The following is a 19,520-nucleotide window of genomic DNA, read 5'->3' on the forward strand; positions in this document are numbered from 1 at the left end:
GGAACTGAAAACAGCTAACTTCATTGTTCTGACACACTAATTAAGCTCTGTAAGGATGAAAACGAGACGCACAGCGAATTTTATGTATTCTCAAAATCAAAGGGTATATTTGAAGGTCAGCTTATACACCTTAATGGTTTTTTTTTGTTCGAATTGAAATGCAGCCAGGACCGTATTCTTTGTTATGTTTGATTACCGGGAACGGATTAGCGAATGTTATGCATCCGTTTGTCTCAAATACAGCAGGGACTGGGGGCTACCATGCAGGTGGACAGCACAACGTATTCCACTTTTCTTGGATTTGTGCATTGATAGAATAGTACAAGTGACTCTATAGGATTTAGAATGCTATAATAGAACATTATTGTTTAACTAGTTATAACTTATTAGGTTGCTTGTATGTTATACGTATATCTGACATACGGTCGCAATGGATACTAGGAGGCTCCAAGTGCTGAATGGAACGGATCATTGGATTTCAAGAGTGTTAAAATCAATGCTGTAGTCTTCCCGGCCTCCATCAATTGCGTATTCGATTAACCGCTCAGCTGCTTCCATGGTCAAAGCAGCAACCCGACCATGAGCATCCATTATCATTTGCGACCCAAGCCGCACTCTAGTGACGTAGATCTTCGTCACACGTCTCAACAGATCCACCACCGCTAAGTAGTTGTACGAAGGCAACGGTCGAGATAAACGGAAGTAGAAGAACCTCCCATCGAAATCCCAAAAAACATATTGCCTCCACTCTTGCTCTCGCCGGAACAAGCCACAATCAGTAACACCAGCCCAGGTCACGAGGTTCAAATCTTTCTTGGCCAGCACCTCACGTATTGGAGCAGAATGTAGCGTCCAGTCAGCGGTATTGAACCGAATCAGGTGGTGACTAGTGGCAAAGTAGTCGTTTTCAAGCAGCTCCATTTCATCTCCCAGGTGAACCTCCTCTGAAATGTCACGGACCAGACAGCCACTGCTCTCAGCGCGACAAAAGTACATCGAGCTTCCAACCGTGCGAACAAGAATTGCCGCTCCATCGAGCACAAACCAGATCTTGGAGTAGTAGGTCAGCGCGCAGGACCATATTTGAATAGGCGTAAAGTCTCGATTGAAGATGCCAATATATCCTACCCCATCGCTACTAGAATGTGCATACACCGAAAGTCCATCTCCAAACGACGCGTATAGCAGTGAAAAATGCACATCCTCGCCATCCAGTCCGAGAATAGGGTATCGATTTTGGTACTTTGGGGATGAGTTGTACCCTGGGTTATCTCGATTATAGTGAAGAGTCCGCTGTGTTAGGTTTATATGGCCTCGGAAGGCTGGCAATCCGAACGGTGAGTCTCCAATATGTATGGTATGAGTTGGGTCCGCCATGTAATTGGCCTCCAGTCCATGGCCGGCGAAGAGGATATGGCTGAATTCTTTTGGTATCTTGTTTAGGTAAAACGGAGCATTCTGCGCGGGTATCTCAATTGGTTTGTTGGTTGCAAGGTATCGGTCAATTAGAAAATTAGTGTACCACCGACTGAAAAATGGCCCCAGCTTAGCGAGAGTGACTGAAGTGGCTCTGAGACTGTTTACTAGCTTTGTGTGATCCAGGGACTGTGCTTCGCGCTCACTATAGCGACATCTCTGTCGGAAAAGCCTTCTGTCGTTGTCGAAGATATAGCTCCTCCAGGATTTGCATACAAGGCTGCAAGCGTATACTGATTCTGGATCATCCAATTGCTCTACAATCAGTTCTACCAGTTCGAGAGGAATCATTATGCTTGACCCACATACTGAGTCTTTTCTCAGCTATAAATGTAGATTTTCTACCTCATTTCACTTCATGTATCAAGTTGATACGTGATCCATCACTTATGACAAGCACTTGAATTTTTTAGTAGGATTTGACTGCGCAGCTGTTAGTACTGCATTATATTTGAGAGCTGGAAATGCAACTGATTACCGTGGTAGTGGTTTCGGGTGTATATGAGGTCCAGCTTCATGTCCCATAAGCGATGCATCTAAAAAAGCGTACGAACGTAATAGATTGATCAAATTGACATGATAATGCGCCCAGTATTACCGATACAGTGAATATGGGACTCATTTCAAATTCAGACTTATATTTTACATGCTCGGCTCGGCTGAAGGAGTGGAAGTTTCCGGTTCCTCACCAGCACCATCGGTGTCCCGCCCCGTCCTCCCCTTGCCTAAGACAAGTGAGATTGATCCATTCGATGGCATTTGACAGACTGGTGCGCACAAGGTAACTATGGTTATTCAAATTACCTGTACAATATATATCCACGAGTATACCAACCCGTAGGTACAGTATGTTTTACGTATTTTCAACATATCTTCAACCCTGAGTTTCTGCCACGTCACAAGCCTGAATTGTGTTTTTTATCAATTACTAGGCTCATATTTCGAAATTTTTCTACATCCAATGAACTGATAATCAAAAAGAAACAATACCAGTGAGCTTCGTACTATTTCAAATCAACTCGATATACAATACGTAATGGTGGACATGCGGCATGCCGACCTTATAAGATCTCATACATGGTCGAAATTGGGTGCTGCATATCTCCGCCATTAAAGTCTGCAGAAAACTCGATGATCAAAAATACGAAACCGTTTTTTGGCTTTGAAAGTTATAAACAACAGAGAAACTCAAAACGTAAACCTCTCAGGCTAAAATATAACATAAATCTTGCACTTCATCTTAATAGGTAGTGTGGTTTGTGAACATCATGCCGGCGCATCAACTTTCCAAATTAAGGTTGAGAACGGGGTAGTGATTTGTAATGGCTGTACCTACCTCCGGCGATGCCTCTGCTTCTCCTCAGTGAGACACGCCCTCCTCGGTATCAAGTCCACCCAATTTACACCCGAGGCTTCAGGCATATATAGATCCCCCCTGTTCCCTAAAATTATCTCTTCTATCACATTTAAAAGATACAGTTACAATGTCGAGCAGCAACCTCTATAAGCCCATCAAAGTCGGAACTGTGGAGCTGGAAAACCGAATCGTGCTTGCCCCACTTACTCGATTCCGAGCCGAAAGTGACCACACGCCAAACTCACTCTTGACCGAGTACTATAGACAGCGGGCTGCCAATAAGGGCTCTCTGCTTATCACTGAGGCTACCTTCATTACCGAGCGAGCTGGCGGCTATGAGAACGTTCCTGGCATTTGGAATGAGAAGCAGATAAAGGCGTGGAAAGAAGTCACTGATGCCGTGCACCAGCAGAAGTCTGCCATATTTATGCAGCTGTGGGCCCTGGGACGGGCTGCCAGTGCCAATATCCTCCAATCTAGGGGCTTCGACTATGTGTCCGCTTCTGCGGTGCCCCAGAAGGGCGGGAACACCATGACCGGCGAGAAAGCCACTCCTAGGGCGCTCACGACCGCCGAAGTCAAACAGTACGTTCGTGACTACGCTCAGGCTGCCAAGAATGCTATTGCCGCTGGCATGGACGGTGTAGAGATCCATGGTGCCCATGGCTACCTAGTTAACCAGTTCTTGGACGAAACTCTCAACCAGCGAACTGATGAGTACGGCGGCTCCCTCGAGAATCGAGCACGGTTCCTCCTAGAAGTCGTTGATGCTGTCATTGAGGCTGTAGGTGCAGAACGGACTGCTATCCGGCTGTCGCCATGGCTGAACACCACTGTTTCCGCCTACGACATTTCGCCAATTACGACCTATGCATACGTTATTACTGAGCTCCAGCGACGGGCTAACAATGGCAAACGACTGGCCTACTTGCATGTTGTCGAGCCACGAGTGGCAGGCACGATTAGCCTGAAGGAGTACATTGGTTCAAACCAGTGGATCAGGCTCATTTGGGATGGCATCTTCATGCGAGCGGGTGGTTTCACTAAGGAGCTGGGTGAGGAGTACGCTGATCTCGATGATAAGACGCTCATTGCCTACGGCCGACACTACATCCCCAACCCTGATCTGCCCACCAAGTTTGAACGGAACGAGTCTTTGTATCGGTATGATCGATCCACGTTCTATACTCCTGGGTTGAAGGGGTATCTTGAGTTCAACTATAGCGAATACTCCAAGTTGTAATGGATTTAACCGGTTAGATATGCAATTAACTTTTCTCCCTCTGTCTTTCTCTCTCTCCGTCTGTATTTTAGGGAAGCTCTTCTTTCTGCGGTAGCTTTCGTAGCTACTTGCTCTCTTCGTATCCCTGTAATTAGGGTTTGTGGTGGTTTTCGAATCTCTGTAATTATGGCTGCCGGTTAATTATGGGCAGATGGTGTCTGGTGTTCGCTGCAGTTATGGCTGCTGGGGTTTGGCTCTCTTCGCCGCTCTAGGCTCTTCGCTGGAGAACCGGCTTCTTTTGGACAACAGTTCAAATCCTTTAATACGATTCGTCTGCCCGCGCTTGAAATGATTAACATAATTGTTGTGTGGCGGGAATGCCGTAGGTAGGCCATAGCTATTGACCATGCGAGCGTCTGGGTCGTCAAAGTTGATCGCCAACTCCGCGATCTGCGATGCAATGGAACTGTTGGTAAACGGATAATTGAACACGACCCCTAGGCTGTTCAATTTGCTCTCGCTCAGCGAGTTAGAATCATCCGACAATGCACTGAGCCGATTAAGCACGTCAGGAAGCTTTTGGGGATGTTCCTCAAAGGAAGGAATTTCGTTAGAAAGATACTGCAGCACGACGGGCGGTAGCGCAGTAGCAATGTGGTTAATAATACAAAAATATGCAATTTTAATTGCCTCGGTGGGCTTTTCAAAGTCGGAAATTTGAAGGTTGAACTTGCGCAGGAAGAACTCGACAAGCATCGGGAAGTTGGAAGATCCGGGGTATCCATTCTTGTAAAAAGGACTCGCTGCACGAGCGGCATGGAATCCAAATGTGAATTCGCAAACTAGCGAATAAAACTGCGACCACCCTTTGCCGTCTTCTTGCAACTTGGAAAAGTGCTTGACAGGCAGATACTTATCAGAACATTGATTTTTACCTGAAAAGTGGATACCTTCGAGCTGGAATGTCCGCATAAAGACCTTTGCGGCACATTTTGTCATAAGCTCACGGAATTGTACCAATTTCATATCAGGGAAATACTCTCGCAGCTCTGCATGCATTGCTTCGAGTCCGAATTCGTTAGGCTGGAACGAAATCTCCAATCTCTGCAGAGCCTCAACCGCGGTAAGAGGAGCCTCTTCTTCCGGCCAGCCAAGATCAGAAACGTCAATTGGCGGCAATACTGCATCGCGAAGAATGTACTCAAACGGCCGCCACGGCGAAGAAAGTCTACGTAAAACTGGCATGGGGTCAACAACTCCGCTATGAAGCCTTGACACGACTGGATCTGGGAGACCAGAAACTTCCGACAGCATTCCCACGTAGATGCGCACTCGTTTCAACAAGTCTGTGGGCACATTGAATGGGTCGATTACGAAATACTTCAGCATCGATATCGAAAGATAAAGCAACCGGTTCAGTGGAGTGTTAAATACCTTCTGCTCTGCTTCCCATAATTTTCTTAAAAAGGGATTTCCTTTCTGGTCGTCATCCAGACTACCAATTAGCAGATTATCGCATGATTCTTCATAGAATTCTCGAATAAGCTTCCTGCTCATGTCGGACGGAGGCTCAATAGCCCGGTTAATAATGGCAATCATCGCCAAACTCTGTGGCCATGCCTCCTCAGCCGCCTCTGGAGATTCGCCGTCTCCGAATTTGATATCATACGCCATTCCTCCAGGAATCCTTGATACAAGCCTTCCACTCTGAACAGCAGAGTCAATGTCAGCACTGCGCTTTCTTGAGAACGAACGTCCAGCACTGGCATTCCGATTTTCTACGCTATCACGCCTGTCCATTCCAAATACCTTATTTGAAGCCACCATGGCAACAACTGGAATTGGAACCGTTGTTGATTCCGCACCATTAGCCATATTTTGTGGATCACCGCCACCATTATGCGAAGCGGTTGGCTGTGGTATAGAGTCGGTACCACTTATAGAGCTTGTAACTTCAGCAGGAGGATTTACATCACTGACAGGTTCTGGATTCTGTGTTTCTTTCACACCGTTCATTTCGTCGTGCTCTTCGGACTTGATGCGTACCGGAGGCTCGACTGGTTTCGATGGTTGGACTGGCGAGGCCTCATCGTCGGAGTCATCAATGACTTCATAAAACACTGCGACTTTATGATTGTCATATCCTTTGGTGCTCATGATCCCGGCTGTCTTCCTCTGGAAATGAATATTTGAGGTGGAACGGGGCCGTAGGTAGACGATACTTCACTTCCCAGATCCAAATATTTTACCGTCCCGGTCCAGTTGTCGGGGCAACATCACTATACGACAAGTGTAATCCGTGGGAAAATATTCATTACAGCTGTGATTGACAGAGAATATTAGTCAGTAGTGTATCATTTATTATGAAGGTCTGAGAAACTGGCGGTATAAATTTTTCAGTTGAATTTCAATTGAAAGTGCTGTTAGCGCAGTTAAAACAATTGCTGTAGTTTATAAAGGGTGATTTCTCCATGATACCGGTAATGTTTGTGTAGGCTGATTTATTTGCACCAGGTAGCTATATCAATTAATTTAAAGAAGAGTATGTTTCTCACTAGCATTTTTATGCTACCCGCTGATTTGCCATAGTTCCCTTTTATTTGGAAGATACACCACCACTACCCGCATTACACACTAATTACCCTATATAGGGACATGAATTTACCGACAACTTGCAAATGTCATAATTGCCATAATCGCTAATGAATTGCACTGATATAGAAGTTGTCAAAGGTACGCGGCTTACTACCCTCCATAATTAGAAGTACCGTAGCAACTTGGCACCGTGACTAGTTCTCGCAATAGCAAACCGGAAAGCGTAGCCGTCGTAAGAAGAAATCTTGAATAGTTGAATTGATCTTCAGCGCCAAAGTAGGGTACACTTCAGCTTAATTACTCTATAATATTTGAACTGGTATATTGAGTGGTATTAACACCTGCGGCTCATGAGGCAGACTTGCATGCCGCAAGATAATACGTACCATCGGCAGGACTGTTGACCGTTTGCGGAGCGCACTGACCGTCCTCGGAAAAACAGCAGATGCATTCAAACAGTCTCTAACAAATAGCCAACTATATAAAGAACAAAATGTATGCGAAATGAACAGGAGAATTCGCAATATTCCGTAGGGAAATTTATGAAAAGGTAAGGACCCCTGAAAATCTGAATATCCTTAATAAATGGCTTGGCTATAGCATTCAACGGGATGGTACCCCGCTAGCTGCCCGCTGGGCAGCCAAGACGAGTGGGGTAGCTAGTGTCTCGTACTGTATGCTACATGTGGGGACAAAAAAACGCATAAGCCCATAACGCAAGCCTTTACCCCATTTTTTTATTGTTTTTTTTGCAAGCTGGGTGTGGTGGAATACGTACATCCAGCGGAAAAGAATCATCAGAGAGCTTTGTACAGTGTGGACTTCGCGTCCTAACATATCCTACTTCCCTGCGGATCTTTAGATAGGGTTAACAAGCTCAGTTATTCAAACTTGGGGATTGGGGCTGAATTTCTTGTGTTGCTATTATCGAACGGAAATTTCATGAGACGAGAAATTAGCTATCCCGTAATACCAATTCCGAAGCTCCAATAGAATCATACATTTGCCTGTGGTGTATAACTTTTGTCCGTTTAATTCTGGATATCTTTATCTGCGAATATTTCTCATAGGCGATGCATAATCTTCGATTTGTGATCCATTCGTCGACGGGACAGGACACAGACTTCAGTAGCGTCCGGCCGAAACGGGCGAAGCATGCTTGTCAGGCATGCCAAGTTAAAAAGGTAAGATGGCTTTTTGGCGGTGGTACGTAGGGGCTGACTGATCAATCATTTTAATATAGGTCCGATGTTCAGGGACACAACCATGCGAATACTGCAGATCGAAAGGAACCGAATGCACGTTTAAGGATGGAGCGAACTCGAATGCGCAGACTAACAATCCGGCGAAGCGTCGCAGGTCAGCCGCCCCAAACGCGGTCAAAAATGCCACTGCTATGGCGAACGTAACTCATCCGGATACCAGTACAATAATTATGGCCCCAGCATCTTCCACGGCCATCGCTCCAATGAGCAGCGAAACGATGGGCTCCAAGGCGATTCAACAACCTAGTAATGGCACTGTAAATATCATGCCGAACCTCAGCCAGGGAATGCTGCCCCCGAACCAAGGGATCAATAACAACCATCAGGCCTTCATGGGAGCGCCCAAAGTGGTCAGTCCTGCAGTGTCTACGACTACAAATTCTTCGACCGGAAGCAAGAAAGGGCTGAAAGGCTTTAAGACGACTCGCCAGCCGTTCTTTAGGTGGCTTGGTCCGACCGCTATCGCTCCGCCAAAGGATGGCACTTATAGACTTATATCTGTCAATCTGCGCTCAAACGAACCTTCGGACAGAAGAACGGTGCTAATTGAGCGCCAGGATCAGAACCATGACGTAAGCGCAGCTTTTACTGGTGGTCTGTTGCAACAGCCCGTTGAGAAGAAGAAATCGTTCAGCGCCGGTAGTAGTGTTGGTGAGGCAGCAGCCTCTTCTACTTCGCCTGGGCCAGAATCATCTGTATCGAATGAAGAAATCCTTCCTCCGCTGCCGACAATGCAAGTATACGAACAGTTCTTTGATAACATGGCGAATTACCTGCCATTTTGGTCTCATGAAACGTTTCTGGAAAGAGTAAACCAGGAGGTCGTGCCTGAGTGCTTGCTCTATGCTATTGCCGCTCTGGCTGAGAAGCTCAATTACGCCACGGAGATTAATAATAGTGCAACATCCCAGGCTGTTCCAGGCGGCAACAAGACTGACCAGAAGCCCGCAGATGTTCCCACTCCTCCAGCTCATTGCATTCTGGCTGAAAGGTACCTCGAGGCTGCTAAACGCCTTGTAATTCCTCATCTAGCAAGCCCCAGCGTAGAAATTGTTTTCACCTTGCTCCTTATTGCATATGGGGAGTTTGGTGAGGACCGTGACTCGGGTCTCTGGGCCTGGTCGGGCATGGCAATTCGGATGTGCTATGATCTTGGTCTCCACAAGGCCTCTAAGAAACCAGAAGGTGAAGGAGCCGAAAATGAAGCGTTCAGTAAACGAGTATTCTGGTCAGTCGTTTGTCTTGACCGTATAATTTGCTGCGGTACTGGCAGAACAGCGACCATCCCAGACCACGACATTGAGCACGAGATCGAGTACGGATATCTGCCAGACGGCAGAACTGATCCATTCCCGTATTTGTGTAAGCTATTTCAGCTCCTGGGTAGAGTATCGAACTACCTGAATTCGGATACTGAGCGAGCAAAAAAAGCAGCCATCACTCAGAGCCGAAGCTCCGTGTCCCCATCTTCTCTGTCGCCTGAATCGTGGGACACAATGGACGCGTTTACCAAGTTCCAGCAGGAAGCGTCTGATTTCTACACCGAGCTGCCTCCTGACTTGCTGTTTGATGTCAGGAACTTCCAGCAGTACTCTAAAATCAAGCAGTCCCAGGTATTCTTACTGCTCCACATTTGGAACCAGGCGCTGGTCCTGGCAGTGCACCACCCGACTCTGGTGTATCCTCAATGCCAGCTGGATGTGATGGGTTTGCTTTCGAACCCTCACGCCGAACTAACAGGTACTGGAGCAATCAGTATCGCTGACATGGTATCATTTGCTGACTTGATCGAGCCAAACTCATTCATGGCGAATCCATTCCTGTCACAACCAATTCAAATGGCTGCCATTGCTAGTCTCACCCTGCTCTTTTCGCTGCCACAAACATCCCCGGCACACAGCCTTCACATACTCCAGCGAACCTACAACTCGTGTCGTCAGATACTCACCCGGATGCAGCAAGTGTGGCGCGGCATTTCGTGGCACAGTCGCATGCTCGACTCTCTGGCTGCCTCCGAGCCGGACGTTGATCTCTCCGTCGACCCTAGAGGATACATCAACACCCGTGATCTTGGAGTTGTCCGAAAGGCGTCTGTTGATGAAACGACCCGTCAATGGTTGGCTGACCGAATCAGCGACTCAAACGCTGAGGACTTTTACGGCCTCTTCATTGCCGGTATGACAGACGCCAACAAACAATATCAACAGGGGAGCGTGATGAGTGCTATGCCCCAAAGCGCTAACTCGGCCGGCACAATGAGCAATCTCTCCCCTTCTTCATCATTCCAGCTCGGCCAGGTTCCTAGCTCAGCTTCAGCTGGCGCCATGAACGATCTATTCGAAGATGATTCATTCAAAAGCATGCTCTTCCGCAACTTGGAACTTCAAGAATTCTTCAAACCTCGCACGAACAGTAATGATAACGAACTATTTAAATAGCTTAATGTATTTTTAATACCCTCTGTATATATATGTATTTAACTACGATTTCCTTTCGTTGCGATCTTTTCGTTACATAGGTATAATGACGTGGTTGAAGGGTACTCAACGTACGTGGGAATGCTGCATTGCAGCTGAGCTTAAACTTGGAACCTACGAATCTAGAAAGTACTGCACATCCTGAATCATCGACCTCCGGTATTCAATTTACCACTCAGTTTAATCTTCTGCTCAGTTTAATGTAATAGCTGCCTCTTGAATGACCTCCAACACCTTTGCTGGATCATGGCCGAACCTGCCGAGAAATATACCATCCAAGGTCGGACGAAGCTTGGACAAAAGCCCTGGGCCAGCGCTACCTCCGTATATAACACTGAACTGGGTGGAATCAAGTTTCGTTGAGAGATAGTCCTTGATACCCTGGACGACTTGGACCACGTAAGCCGGATCAGCAGGCTGTGACTGGCCAATGGCCCATACTGGCTCATACGCGAATATTACACTCTGTGACGGTGGCAACTCACACAGCTCGAATGAGGCCTTTACCTGGTTGACACAGGCCTCAATGGCTTCCTTCGTCTCAGCAGGTCGCTCCCGCTCGCCTATACAGATGAGCGGCATCATTCCATTGCGCAGAGCTGCGGCAGTCTTTTTGGCAACAACTTCGTCCGTCTCGTTGAACGGAGGAGCCCGTCGCTCAGCATGGCCTATCTCAACGAGATCAACTCCAATCTCGGCTAGATTTTTCGGAGAGATGCAGCCTGTATAAGGGCCGCTGTCCTCGTAATGGGTGTCCTGAGCCCCAAGCCAGGCGTTATTTGGCAGCGGAGCCTTAACCACTGACAGAGAGACCACGTCAGGAATGAGGAAAAACTGGATCTTTGATTCACTCGCGGTGGAGAACACGGAGGAGAGGGCGGAGACATACTCTTTTGTCTTCGCGATAGACATGTAAGTCTTGAGAGAAACGCCAACGAGAAGCATCGGTATACACGGGGGTACGAGAGTAGCAATATATAGCAAGGCAAAAAAAAATCAGAGGAAGAGAATGAGGAGGATATCCAGGGGATTTTATACTTGGAGAGGCCTCTCAGATTTTGCATTTCTGGATCTTATTGGCCCATTTTCATCAAATTATTCAGTCATTTCTTATGTGGCAATTATATGGCAATTTATCGGTCTATCTCATCATCATTACACGGTACTACTGAAGAGCTCCTACATTTACAGGGGTTTAAAGCCCAGCAAGACCTCGGATCAGCTCATACGCGCCCCAGGCGCCAGGATCCGGTGGAAGAATAGACATCTTGTCAAGCCCACCGACATAAGTCGCTCGTCCCAACTTGGGCTTGATGGTCTTGGTCCCTTCAGCCGCATCCTGTGCGGCTCGTGCGGCGTCTGGGAGGCTCTGAGAGGTCTGCAGCTTAGCAATGAACGGAATCATGACGTCCATGACAGTTCGATCTCCTTCGGAAGCTGGAGTATGTTTCCTCAGGCTAGCCAGCGCCTCGGAAGCGCTCTGGATGATGATGCTGGCAGCGTTATCAGAAACATTGCCCTCCGAAGACTTGATGGCAGACTTTACAGAGGCAGAGAAGGCCGCGAAGAAGATTCCGAAAATAGCTCCCAGAGTACCGCCCATATGGTCTTCGGTGATTTCAATAATGTGCTCCAGGACGCTAGTGACAGACCCAGACTTGGCCAAACCGCTATCAAGCGCTTCAAGCAGAGCCTTGGACCCAGCCTCAAGAGTCTTTCCGCAGTCTCCATCACCCATTTTGGTGTCCCAGTCTGTCAGCTCCGGCTCCCTGTCGATAACGTACTTAGCCGCATCTCTCAACCGGGAGTCGAGCAACTGTGGATCGAGCCTGAGGTCCTTCTTCGGGTCAATTGGGTCTGCCTTGTGATGAGTATCCACAACCGTCAGCTGGGACTCGACGTTTATTGGGTCGATGTTCGGGTAGTGGTTGACCGGCCACGAGGCAGCATCGGTATCCCTGTCTAGAAGCTTGAAAATAATCTCCTCGGGCACACCGCTTTTGGACGCACAGTAACTGACGTTGAACAGAGTAATTGCGAAGATTGGGGCATTAAGCGAGGTCATGAAGTGGCCTGAGTAGACACGAACCGGCGAGATGCCATAAGCCTCCTTAAGGTTCTCAACAGAAAGGTTCGTCAGGCCCAACTGCTCGATCATAGAGACTCCTCCAAGATTGTTGATGAGCATAACAACTTTATCTTTCGCGTCGAATGGCACAAACGCTCGATTCGTGTCGTTTGGATCAAGCAGGGTGTCAAGCATCTGCTTAACCAGGTCTCCCGCCTCTGGAGTATCGTCCAGGAGCTCTACGCCTGGCTCATTGTGGATTCCAAGGCCGATTTCGCACTTGCCTCCCGTGAGCTGGCCGTAATCTTCGCCTCGACCAGGCACGTGGCAGTGGTCCAGGCCGGCATTGATGGTCACCAAGCTATCCGCCATCGCATGGCCGAGTCCTTCGACTTCAGCAAACTTGAAACCTTCGGAAGCGGCTGCACCCAGAACTTTGTGCATTATAATGGTACCAGAGAGGCCCCGTCTGCCCACGAGTCCACCGCTGGCTCTGCCCACCGAAACATCATCAGCGGATTTGATAAGAGCAGCCCGCTTGCCGGAAGACTTGAGCTTTTCGCAAGCGAGGCCAAAGTGAAGCATATCACCAGTGTAGTTCGTCACGATGAAGACATATCCTTCGTCGGAAGGAACCGCCTTACAAGCGGTCTCGATCTGCTTCGTGTTCGGGCTAGCAAAGATCTCGCCACTAACAGCTGCAGAGAGCATACCCTCGCCTACAAACCCAGCAGAATGGGGTTCGTGGCCTGCTCCCCCTCCACAGAGAACGGAAACCTGCGTTTGCTTGTGGCTACTGTTGAAAAGTACTTTATCATGCTCAATTACTCTGAGAGACGGGTTAGTCGCCGCCAGGCCCTTTAGAGCTGACACGACGAGTCCGTCCTGTGAAGAGAAGAAGTGCTTAGTAGCTGGAGAGACGATCTTGTCCTTAGTCATTTCGAATTGGCTTTAGTTTATGGATATTGATTCTTCTACGGGTGACATTTATTCTATATATACAGGAGCATCCAACCCAATGCGTCTGTTCCATGCTCCGCTGGTATACCCCAGAGGGCAAACTCGGTTAAGATCACCCAGCTCCGGATTCTAGAGTGGCTTCCTCGTGCTGCTGGAGCTTTTGCACCGTACGTCTGCCTCCGGATGAATATCTGTGGAGAAGATCCGACATCAGGGGGGGGAGCGGAATTTCCTAATCGGGAAAGGCCGCAAGCATCTCACCACGGCCGCCCACGATTATATGCCCCCTCTCCGCAATTCAAGGTTAATCAGTGTAGGATGATAACCAGACGAGAGGCTCCATTTAGAAGCGTTACCGATAGAATTGGCTCGTTCCCGATTCAGTAAATCCGTATGTTATGCCCTCCGAGGTTTGTCACCAGGTTTTATATATACCGTTCGTTTATTATATAGGTCACCAATAGAAAAGAACCAAGTTCATTACTTAATCTGTTTAACACTTTTGCATTTTTGAAAGCATTTTTTGTGAAATGACTGCTGGATTTCGAATTGTGGTTGGATGCGATAACGCAGGTGTCGAATACAAGAACGCCATCAAGGCCGACCTGGAAAAGAACTCCAACGTTATCCATGTCATTGATGTTGGCGTGAACGAGAAGTCGGACGGTACTGCGTATCCTAATGTAGCAATCCATGGTTCTGAATTGATTGCCAAGGGTGAAGCTGATCGAGGCATCTTCATTTGCGGAACTGGTCTCGGAGTAGCTATCAGCGCAAACAAAGTCAACGGAATCCGAGCCGTGACTGCTCACGACTCATTTAGTGTCGAGAGATCTATCCTGTCGAATAATGCTCAGGTTCTGTGTATGGGAGAGCGAGTTATTGGTATTGAGCTAGCCAGAAGGCTGGCCAAGGAGTGGTTGACATACGAGTTTGACTCAAAGAGTGCATCTGCCGATAAGGTGGCTGAAATTTCCAAATACGAGTCTGCTGTCTCTGCCTCTTAATACTGTATTAATTTGATATTTAATTGATTATTTAATTGCTTTAAATTTTTATGCTATTGGTATTTCATACTTACTAGAATTGAACCTACTTCAACTGAGCCAGTTATGATTCCTTTCTCCCTGGTAGCTGGTACTTCCAGAAACGAGACAGCAGTTCATTCATCGGTAGCAGAAATATTATTGATCCAAATCATATATACACTCGGAGACTTTTGGCATTATAAAATTAGAAATTTATTCCATCCAAATCATATAAATCTATACATGTCATTAAAAGAATTACCACGCAGTGTGACCACCGCAGACCTGAAGATCAATGCCAGTAGTGTACGTAGAAGCGTCAGTAGCAAGGTAAGCAATGGTACCTCGCAACTCGTGAACAGCACCCAGTCGGCCCATTGGGTTCTGGGCAGCCCAGCAGTTCTCAATAAGTGGCTCAACCCCCAAATAAGCCTCAGTCATTCGAGTTCTAATGTGGCCTGGGGAAATAGTGTTGACTCTAATGCCAGTAGTACCAAGCTCGCATGCAAAACCCTTCGCCAGCTGGATAACAGCAGCCTTGGAAGTGGTGTATGGAACCCAGTGCATGTCCTTGTTGATAATGGAACCACTCATGGAAGCAGTGCAAATAATGGAGCCCTTGATGTTTCGCTTAAGCATCTCCTGGGAAGCAGTCTGGATACTGAGGAAAACACCAGTCACGTTAACCTCCATAATTCGTCGGAACCAGTCGGCCGGGTACTCATCACAGTCAACGACCGGGCCCAGGATACCAGCGTTGGCAACCATAACGTGGAGACCATCGTGCTTTTCAGCAACGTCGCTAACAGCCTTCTGCAGCTGCTCGCCGTTGGTCACATCGGCCTTAACGTACTCCAAAGAACCCTTGCCGCCTGGCATTCGCTTGATGTAGGACTTGCACTTGAGGAAGTCCTCCGAAGCCTCGTCCTTAATGTCAAACGAGTAGACGCTACCGCCCAGCTCGGCAAGCATCGTGGCGTACTCCAAGCCAATACCAGAGTTACCACCAGTGACAATGCAGGCCTTGTTCTCCAAAGAGAACTCGCTGGGGAAGCCTGGCTTCACCTCAAAGCTTGGGTCCTCGGCGGCCTTAAAGGCAGCTTCGACACCAATAATCTTCTGGGGAACCTCCCGGGCCTGCTGGTAGGTCGAGAATGGAGTAATTGGCAGCTTGTGCTTGGTCTCAGCGTCGTTGACGGCGTTAGCTTCAGATGGTGGAGGAGTCATTTTGAGTTCTTTTTGTTCAGATTTCGAAGAGTAGTGACGAAGGTTGAATTGATGATTAACCACTGGCCGGATGGTGGCCAATTTATAGTTACTCTTCAATGCAGCAACTGCTCGTTTAACCAACATAGTTTAAAATAAAAAATAAATAAAAGCTTCCACACGCTTGCAATGCTTTCAGTAACAGTAAAATTCGACGGTCGGATGACCAATTACAATCAAACTCTGCAAAGGAACCTTAGGAAGAACAGATCCGGGTCGGATAAAATACCAGGTTAACAAAAATCTGGGCTCTATCTCAAACAAGAAATCCCGCTCCTCCACAGGAGCATCCCCCGGGGTTGCACTACCCCGGCATTCATGCGTTTCCCCCAGATGATCTGATGTTGACAACGGAACTTCCTGAAACCACTGCCCCGGATGTTCCCAAAAAGGGAAAAATTGAATCTCCGGCCGTTTCTCTCCACCGTCCCATAAACCATTCCGGTTGATCATTCTTTGAATCTAACCTCCAAACTCTGTCTTCTCCGCTTTTTATTTTATCTCATTTGTTTTTTGCGTCTTTTTTGCCAATTGAATTCAAACTGTGATTCCGATTTGAATGTGGGGTATTAATGTTGCTTTTTTCATCATGTCCAGATAATTGGTCACGTGGAATATTTGGTCACGTGGAATATTTGGTCACGTGGAATATTTGGTCACGTGGAATATAGTTGCGACGTGCGGCGTGTTGTGTGCGGCTTTTTCTTAAATTTTCAAAACATTGGTTATTATCGAAGCCAAAATCACTTAAGAAATTGTTTCCCATACACCTAGCCCATATGCCTTTACGGTAGTTTTGTGAGCTTGGCCGCTAATTTGATTATGTCGATAATTGCCAGAGTACGTACATGTACCGGTAGTGTACCAATCGGTAAAAAATGTCTATTGACCAGTTTTAAATTTGCAAAGACATTTGCCCTTATAATGAGAAATCAAAATGTTACCGGTATACGTGAGACTGTTAAAATATTTAAAGATACCTGAGCAGTAAGGGAGCTTGTAGACTTATATACTTATGACGTTCAGAGCCAATCTAAGACTGGTTACGATTTAGGTCGCTGACATTGTGCTTCATTACATCATTTCACGCACCTTAAAGTATAATAACCTTGCCCTTGAGATGAGCGCATACTATGGCGATGAACCTGCATACTTAAGTCCATGACTCGTAGCTACAATGTTTGATCTTTGATACGTCGCTACCGGTAGTCTATGGATTATTCAAAAGTAAAATCCTCCAGACTGGTGTAGCTTTACCGTAGGAAAAATGTGAAGTTGAGCGACAAGCTAGTGGTACAAGTATATTTCGTAGTAGAGTATAGCTTAAGAATGTAATTCGCTTGACCAAATTCTTATTGAATAAACCGTACCTGAAGCAGGAATTAACCAGTTCACAGTGTCATTATATCGCTTCTCATCATCAACGATTGACGTCGTAAAATCAATTATTTTATTGTCCTCAATATTGGGAATCAAATTGCAGCGTTACAGCTTTAGCTTTTAATTTGAAGGAGTTGTATCAATAACAAAAAAGATATGCAATGCTGCCAAGATGGCTTTAACAGATAAAATATGTGCCAGGCTTACATTACATATTAATTCAATTTACACCTTACCCTTATCGGCAATTGATATCGATTTTCGAAGTGTACGGCGTTTCATCTTCTCGTCAAGTTTCAAGTCATAACAGATCGGCAGCGAAAAATTACGCGTACCTCATCCCGAGGTTTTGGAGCTGAATTTACCGCTATACACCGAGTAGATTGGACACTACTTCTTATACCAGGATTATGCCTTCGGTTTGCCTTTGGCAAAATGTATTCGACACCCATGCCTTATGACATCATGTGTCAAGCTCGAGTTGACATGCGGTTGACAACTTTTTCATGCAGTAGTTTACATAAATCGCCATACGCTTCTAAATATTGTGGTACTGTAAGTGTCGAAGCTAGGCGCTTGCGATTTACACAGTTCGCAGGTTTAAATTGGTTTTGCTATATAAGGTAACCCTGTGAGAGATCCATGTCGGGTCATCCAGATACACGGGCGCTTATTAAGGCACTACTGATTTATGTTCAAAGACCTAATTAAAGCAATTTGCATAGAGCGATCATCAGGGATACAGCTCATCAGCCGTTGAATTCATACATATTCCGTTATTTGATCTGATGGTTCTCTGCAACTGAGATTCAAGTGCCTCTAGATCTGATTAAACATATAGAATCTATTGCCCAAACCGAGCTAAAAGTCGAATGTCGAAGTCATTTGATCTCAGTCTAATAGCTCTGCAAGGAATCCTGCTTGCCCATCTGTTAGTTGACATCTTAGCCAATGGTGTAAACTTGACAAGTGCAATTGAGAGTACGTCATTAGTATATTGAAATGTTCCCACCTATATGATACGAGTAGGCGGCTAAATATTGTTACGTAATGCAGATATTGAAAACCGCTACAGATAACCCGTCACAATGGCCATTTCCTGCCTTGCAGTCATATTGTAGCTATGTGACTGCCGGGTACCGGTACATAGTACAGGTGCAACATTAGTTAAGAAATTAGCCCAGCCAATACGTGTCGTTACCTAGTACCAAATAAATAAATGCGCAAAAATGATTAATTCCTTCCATTCCCCAAAATCCTCATCTCCAGTGTTCATTCTATGGTTGTATTGTCGCCTCTTCACTTGTAGAGTGTGCCGGTAGTGCACCGAAAACAATGGTCTCCGATGGCCTCCAAAACAGCAATGTCTTAGACTGGCGGAACAACTAAGGTGATCGATCTTCCAAAGTCAATTTGTAAACGTTTCACAACTTCGATATAACGGTCATAAGCGTGATAAACTTCGAAATGCATTTGGATACCTGTACTAAGGGTCAAAAATGCCATCGAATGAAGGCACCTCTGAATATATTGACATGTGCATACTTTGTATACAATATGGTGTACTGGTAATCGGCAAGTCCATGCCTGCCACATATGTAGCACTCCCCCGCCTCTTACCCCGCCTTTGTAAGGTATCTCCTCGAAACTTTTATCCCATTTTCCGAGGAGGGGAGACACCCGCTATGAAACCAAAAGTAAGTCAAACACCAGGCCGCACATCAACGGCGAATGTGTTGCATCAGCTGAGGCTGATCGTTGCCCAGGTTTAATTCGATATTCCACTTCCCGGTCTTAAGGTGCTAGGGTGCCTGCTTTCGTGAGTGGGATCAGTGGTATGCGGCTTCCACGGTGAAAACACCGGAAGCACTAGAACTGTGCCGGTAATTGATACCCCTATACGGATGTACCTATTTGATAGAGGACCGCATGCAGAAAAGGGGTCGACCTGACTGCACGATCCCGAGTTTTGAAGGGATTTCCTTTATTTATTTTTACCGTAAATCTAGAGCGATATGATACCAATATTTGGCCAGCGGTTGACACTAATCGGGCGTTTAGTAGGCGATCAGCTCCAACATCCACTGCTCGTAACCTTTTGTTCGAACAGGAGCTGCCTTCCGGACGAGTTGGACGATCCTGAATGGATGTGCAGCCCAGGATTACCGACGTTATACAGTCCCGTGCATTTGAAGTTGTTGAATATCGTCCAGACTACACGCGTACAATGCCTGCTTCTTTTGGCCAATACACACAGAGTCATACACGCCGCATTGTACTAAGCTGGTCGTAGATCAGGTTCCGTCGGATGTAATGCTTATTATACCGATATTACGTGTGCTATATAGCCAGGGTAGAAAATAACGCAAGCTTTTCTCTATAGACAATAAATGCGACATGAGGATCGTAAAAGCAGCCACCACTTA

At 46.6% G+C, this 19,520-nt stretch overlaps 8 protein-coding genes across 8 annotated transcripts; 3 read left to right on the forward strand and 5 right to left on the reverse strand.

Moving 5' to 3' along the window:
* Window positions 1–468: 468 nt before the first annotated feature.
* Window positions 469–1,767, reverse strand: TRVA0_029S00430 (F-box protein; the record flags this gene model as incomplete). Its single annotated transcript, XM_076685793.1, has 1 exon — window positions 469–1,767. The coding sequence occupies one exon, from the start codon at window positions 1,765–1,767 to the stop codon at window positions 469–471; it is 1,299 nt and encodes a 432-aa protein (XP_076539928.1).
* Window positions 1,768–2,960: 1,193 nt separating this feature from the next.
* Window positions 2,961–4,076, forward strand: OYE2 (alkene reductase; the record flags this gene model as incomplete). Its single annotated transcript, XM_076685794.1, has 1 exon — window positions 2,961–4,076. The coding sequence occupies one exon, from the start codon at window positions 2,961–2,963 to the stop codon at window positions 4,074–4,076; it is 1,116 nt and encodes a 371-aa protein (XP_076539929.1).
* A 213-nt stretch (window positions 4,077–4,289) lies between these two features.
* On the reverse strand, window positions 4,290–6,212 carry TRVA0_029S00474 (uncharacterized protein; the record flags this gene model as incomplete). Its single annotated transcript, XM_076685795.1, has 1 exon — window positions 4,290–6,212. The coding sequence occupies one exon, from the start codon at window positions 6,210–6,212 to the stop codon at window positions 4,290–4,292; it is 1,923 nt and encodes a 640-aa protein (XP_076539930.1).
* A 1,511-nt stretch (window positions 6,213–7,723) lies between these two features.
* Window positions 7,724–10,353, forward strand: TRVA0_029S00496 (Zn(II)2Cys6 transcription factor; the record flags this gene model as incomplete). The annotated part of the gene is made up of 2 exons (XM_076685796.1): window positions 7,724–7,834; window positions 7,894–10,353. 2 exons carry the CDS (start codon window positions 7,724–7,726, stop codon window positions 10,351–10,353), a joined length of 2,571 nt encoding a protein of 856 aa, XP_076539931.1.
* Window positions 10,354–10,584: 231 nt separating this feature from the next.
* On the reverse strand, window positions 10,585–11,337 carry TRVA0_029S00518 (triose-phosphate isomerase; the record flags this gene model as incomplete). Its single annotated transcript, XM_076685797.1, has 1 exon — window positions 10,585–11,337. The coding sequence occupies one exon, from the start codon at window positions 11,335–11,337 to the stop codon at window positions 10,585–10,587; it is 753 nt and encodes a 250-aa protein (XP_076539932.1).
* A 250-nt stretch (window positions 11,338–11,587) lies between these two features.
* Window positions 11,588–13,399, reverse strand: DAK1 (dihydroxyacetone kinase 1; the record flags this gene model as incomplete). Its single annotated transcript, XM_076685798.1, has 1 exon — window positions 11,588–13,399. One exon carries the CDS (start codon window positions 13,397–13,399, stop codon window positions 11,588–11,590), a length of 1,812 nt encoding a protein of 603 aa, XP_076539933.1.
* A 551-nt stretch (window positions 13,400–13,950) lies between these two features.
* Window positions 13,951–14,427, forward strand: TRVA0_029S00562 (RpiB/LacA/LacB family sugar-phosphate isomerase; the record flags this gene model as incomplete). The annotated part of the gene is made up of 1 exon (XM_076685799.1): window positions 13,951–14,427. One exon carries the CDS (start codon window positions 13,951–13,953, stop codon window positions 14,425–14,427), a length of 477 nt encoding a protein of 158 aa, XP_076539934.1.
* Window positions 14,428–14,706: 279 nt separating this feature from the next.
* Window positions 14,707–15,801, reverse strand: TRVA0_029S00584 (uncharacterized protein; the record flags this gene model as incomplete). The annotated part of the gene is made up of 1 exon (XM_076685800.1): window positions 14,707–15,801. The coding sequence occupies one exon, from the start codon at window positions 15,799–15,801 to the stop codon at window positions 14,707–14,709; it is 1,095 nt and encodes a 364-aa protein (XP_076539935.1).
* Window positions 15,802–19,520: the final 3,719 nt, after the last annotated feature.

The sequence above is a fragment of the Trichomonascus vanleenenianus genome (genome assembly GCF_965637985.1).
Source record: "Trichomonascus vanleenenianus strain CLIB 3782 genome assembly, contig: TRVA0_029S, whole genome shotgun sequence".
Taxonomy (NCBI): Eukaryota; Fungi; Ascomycota; class Dipodascomycetes; order Dipodascales; family Trichomonascaceae; genus Blastobotrys; species Blastobotrys vanleenenianus.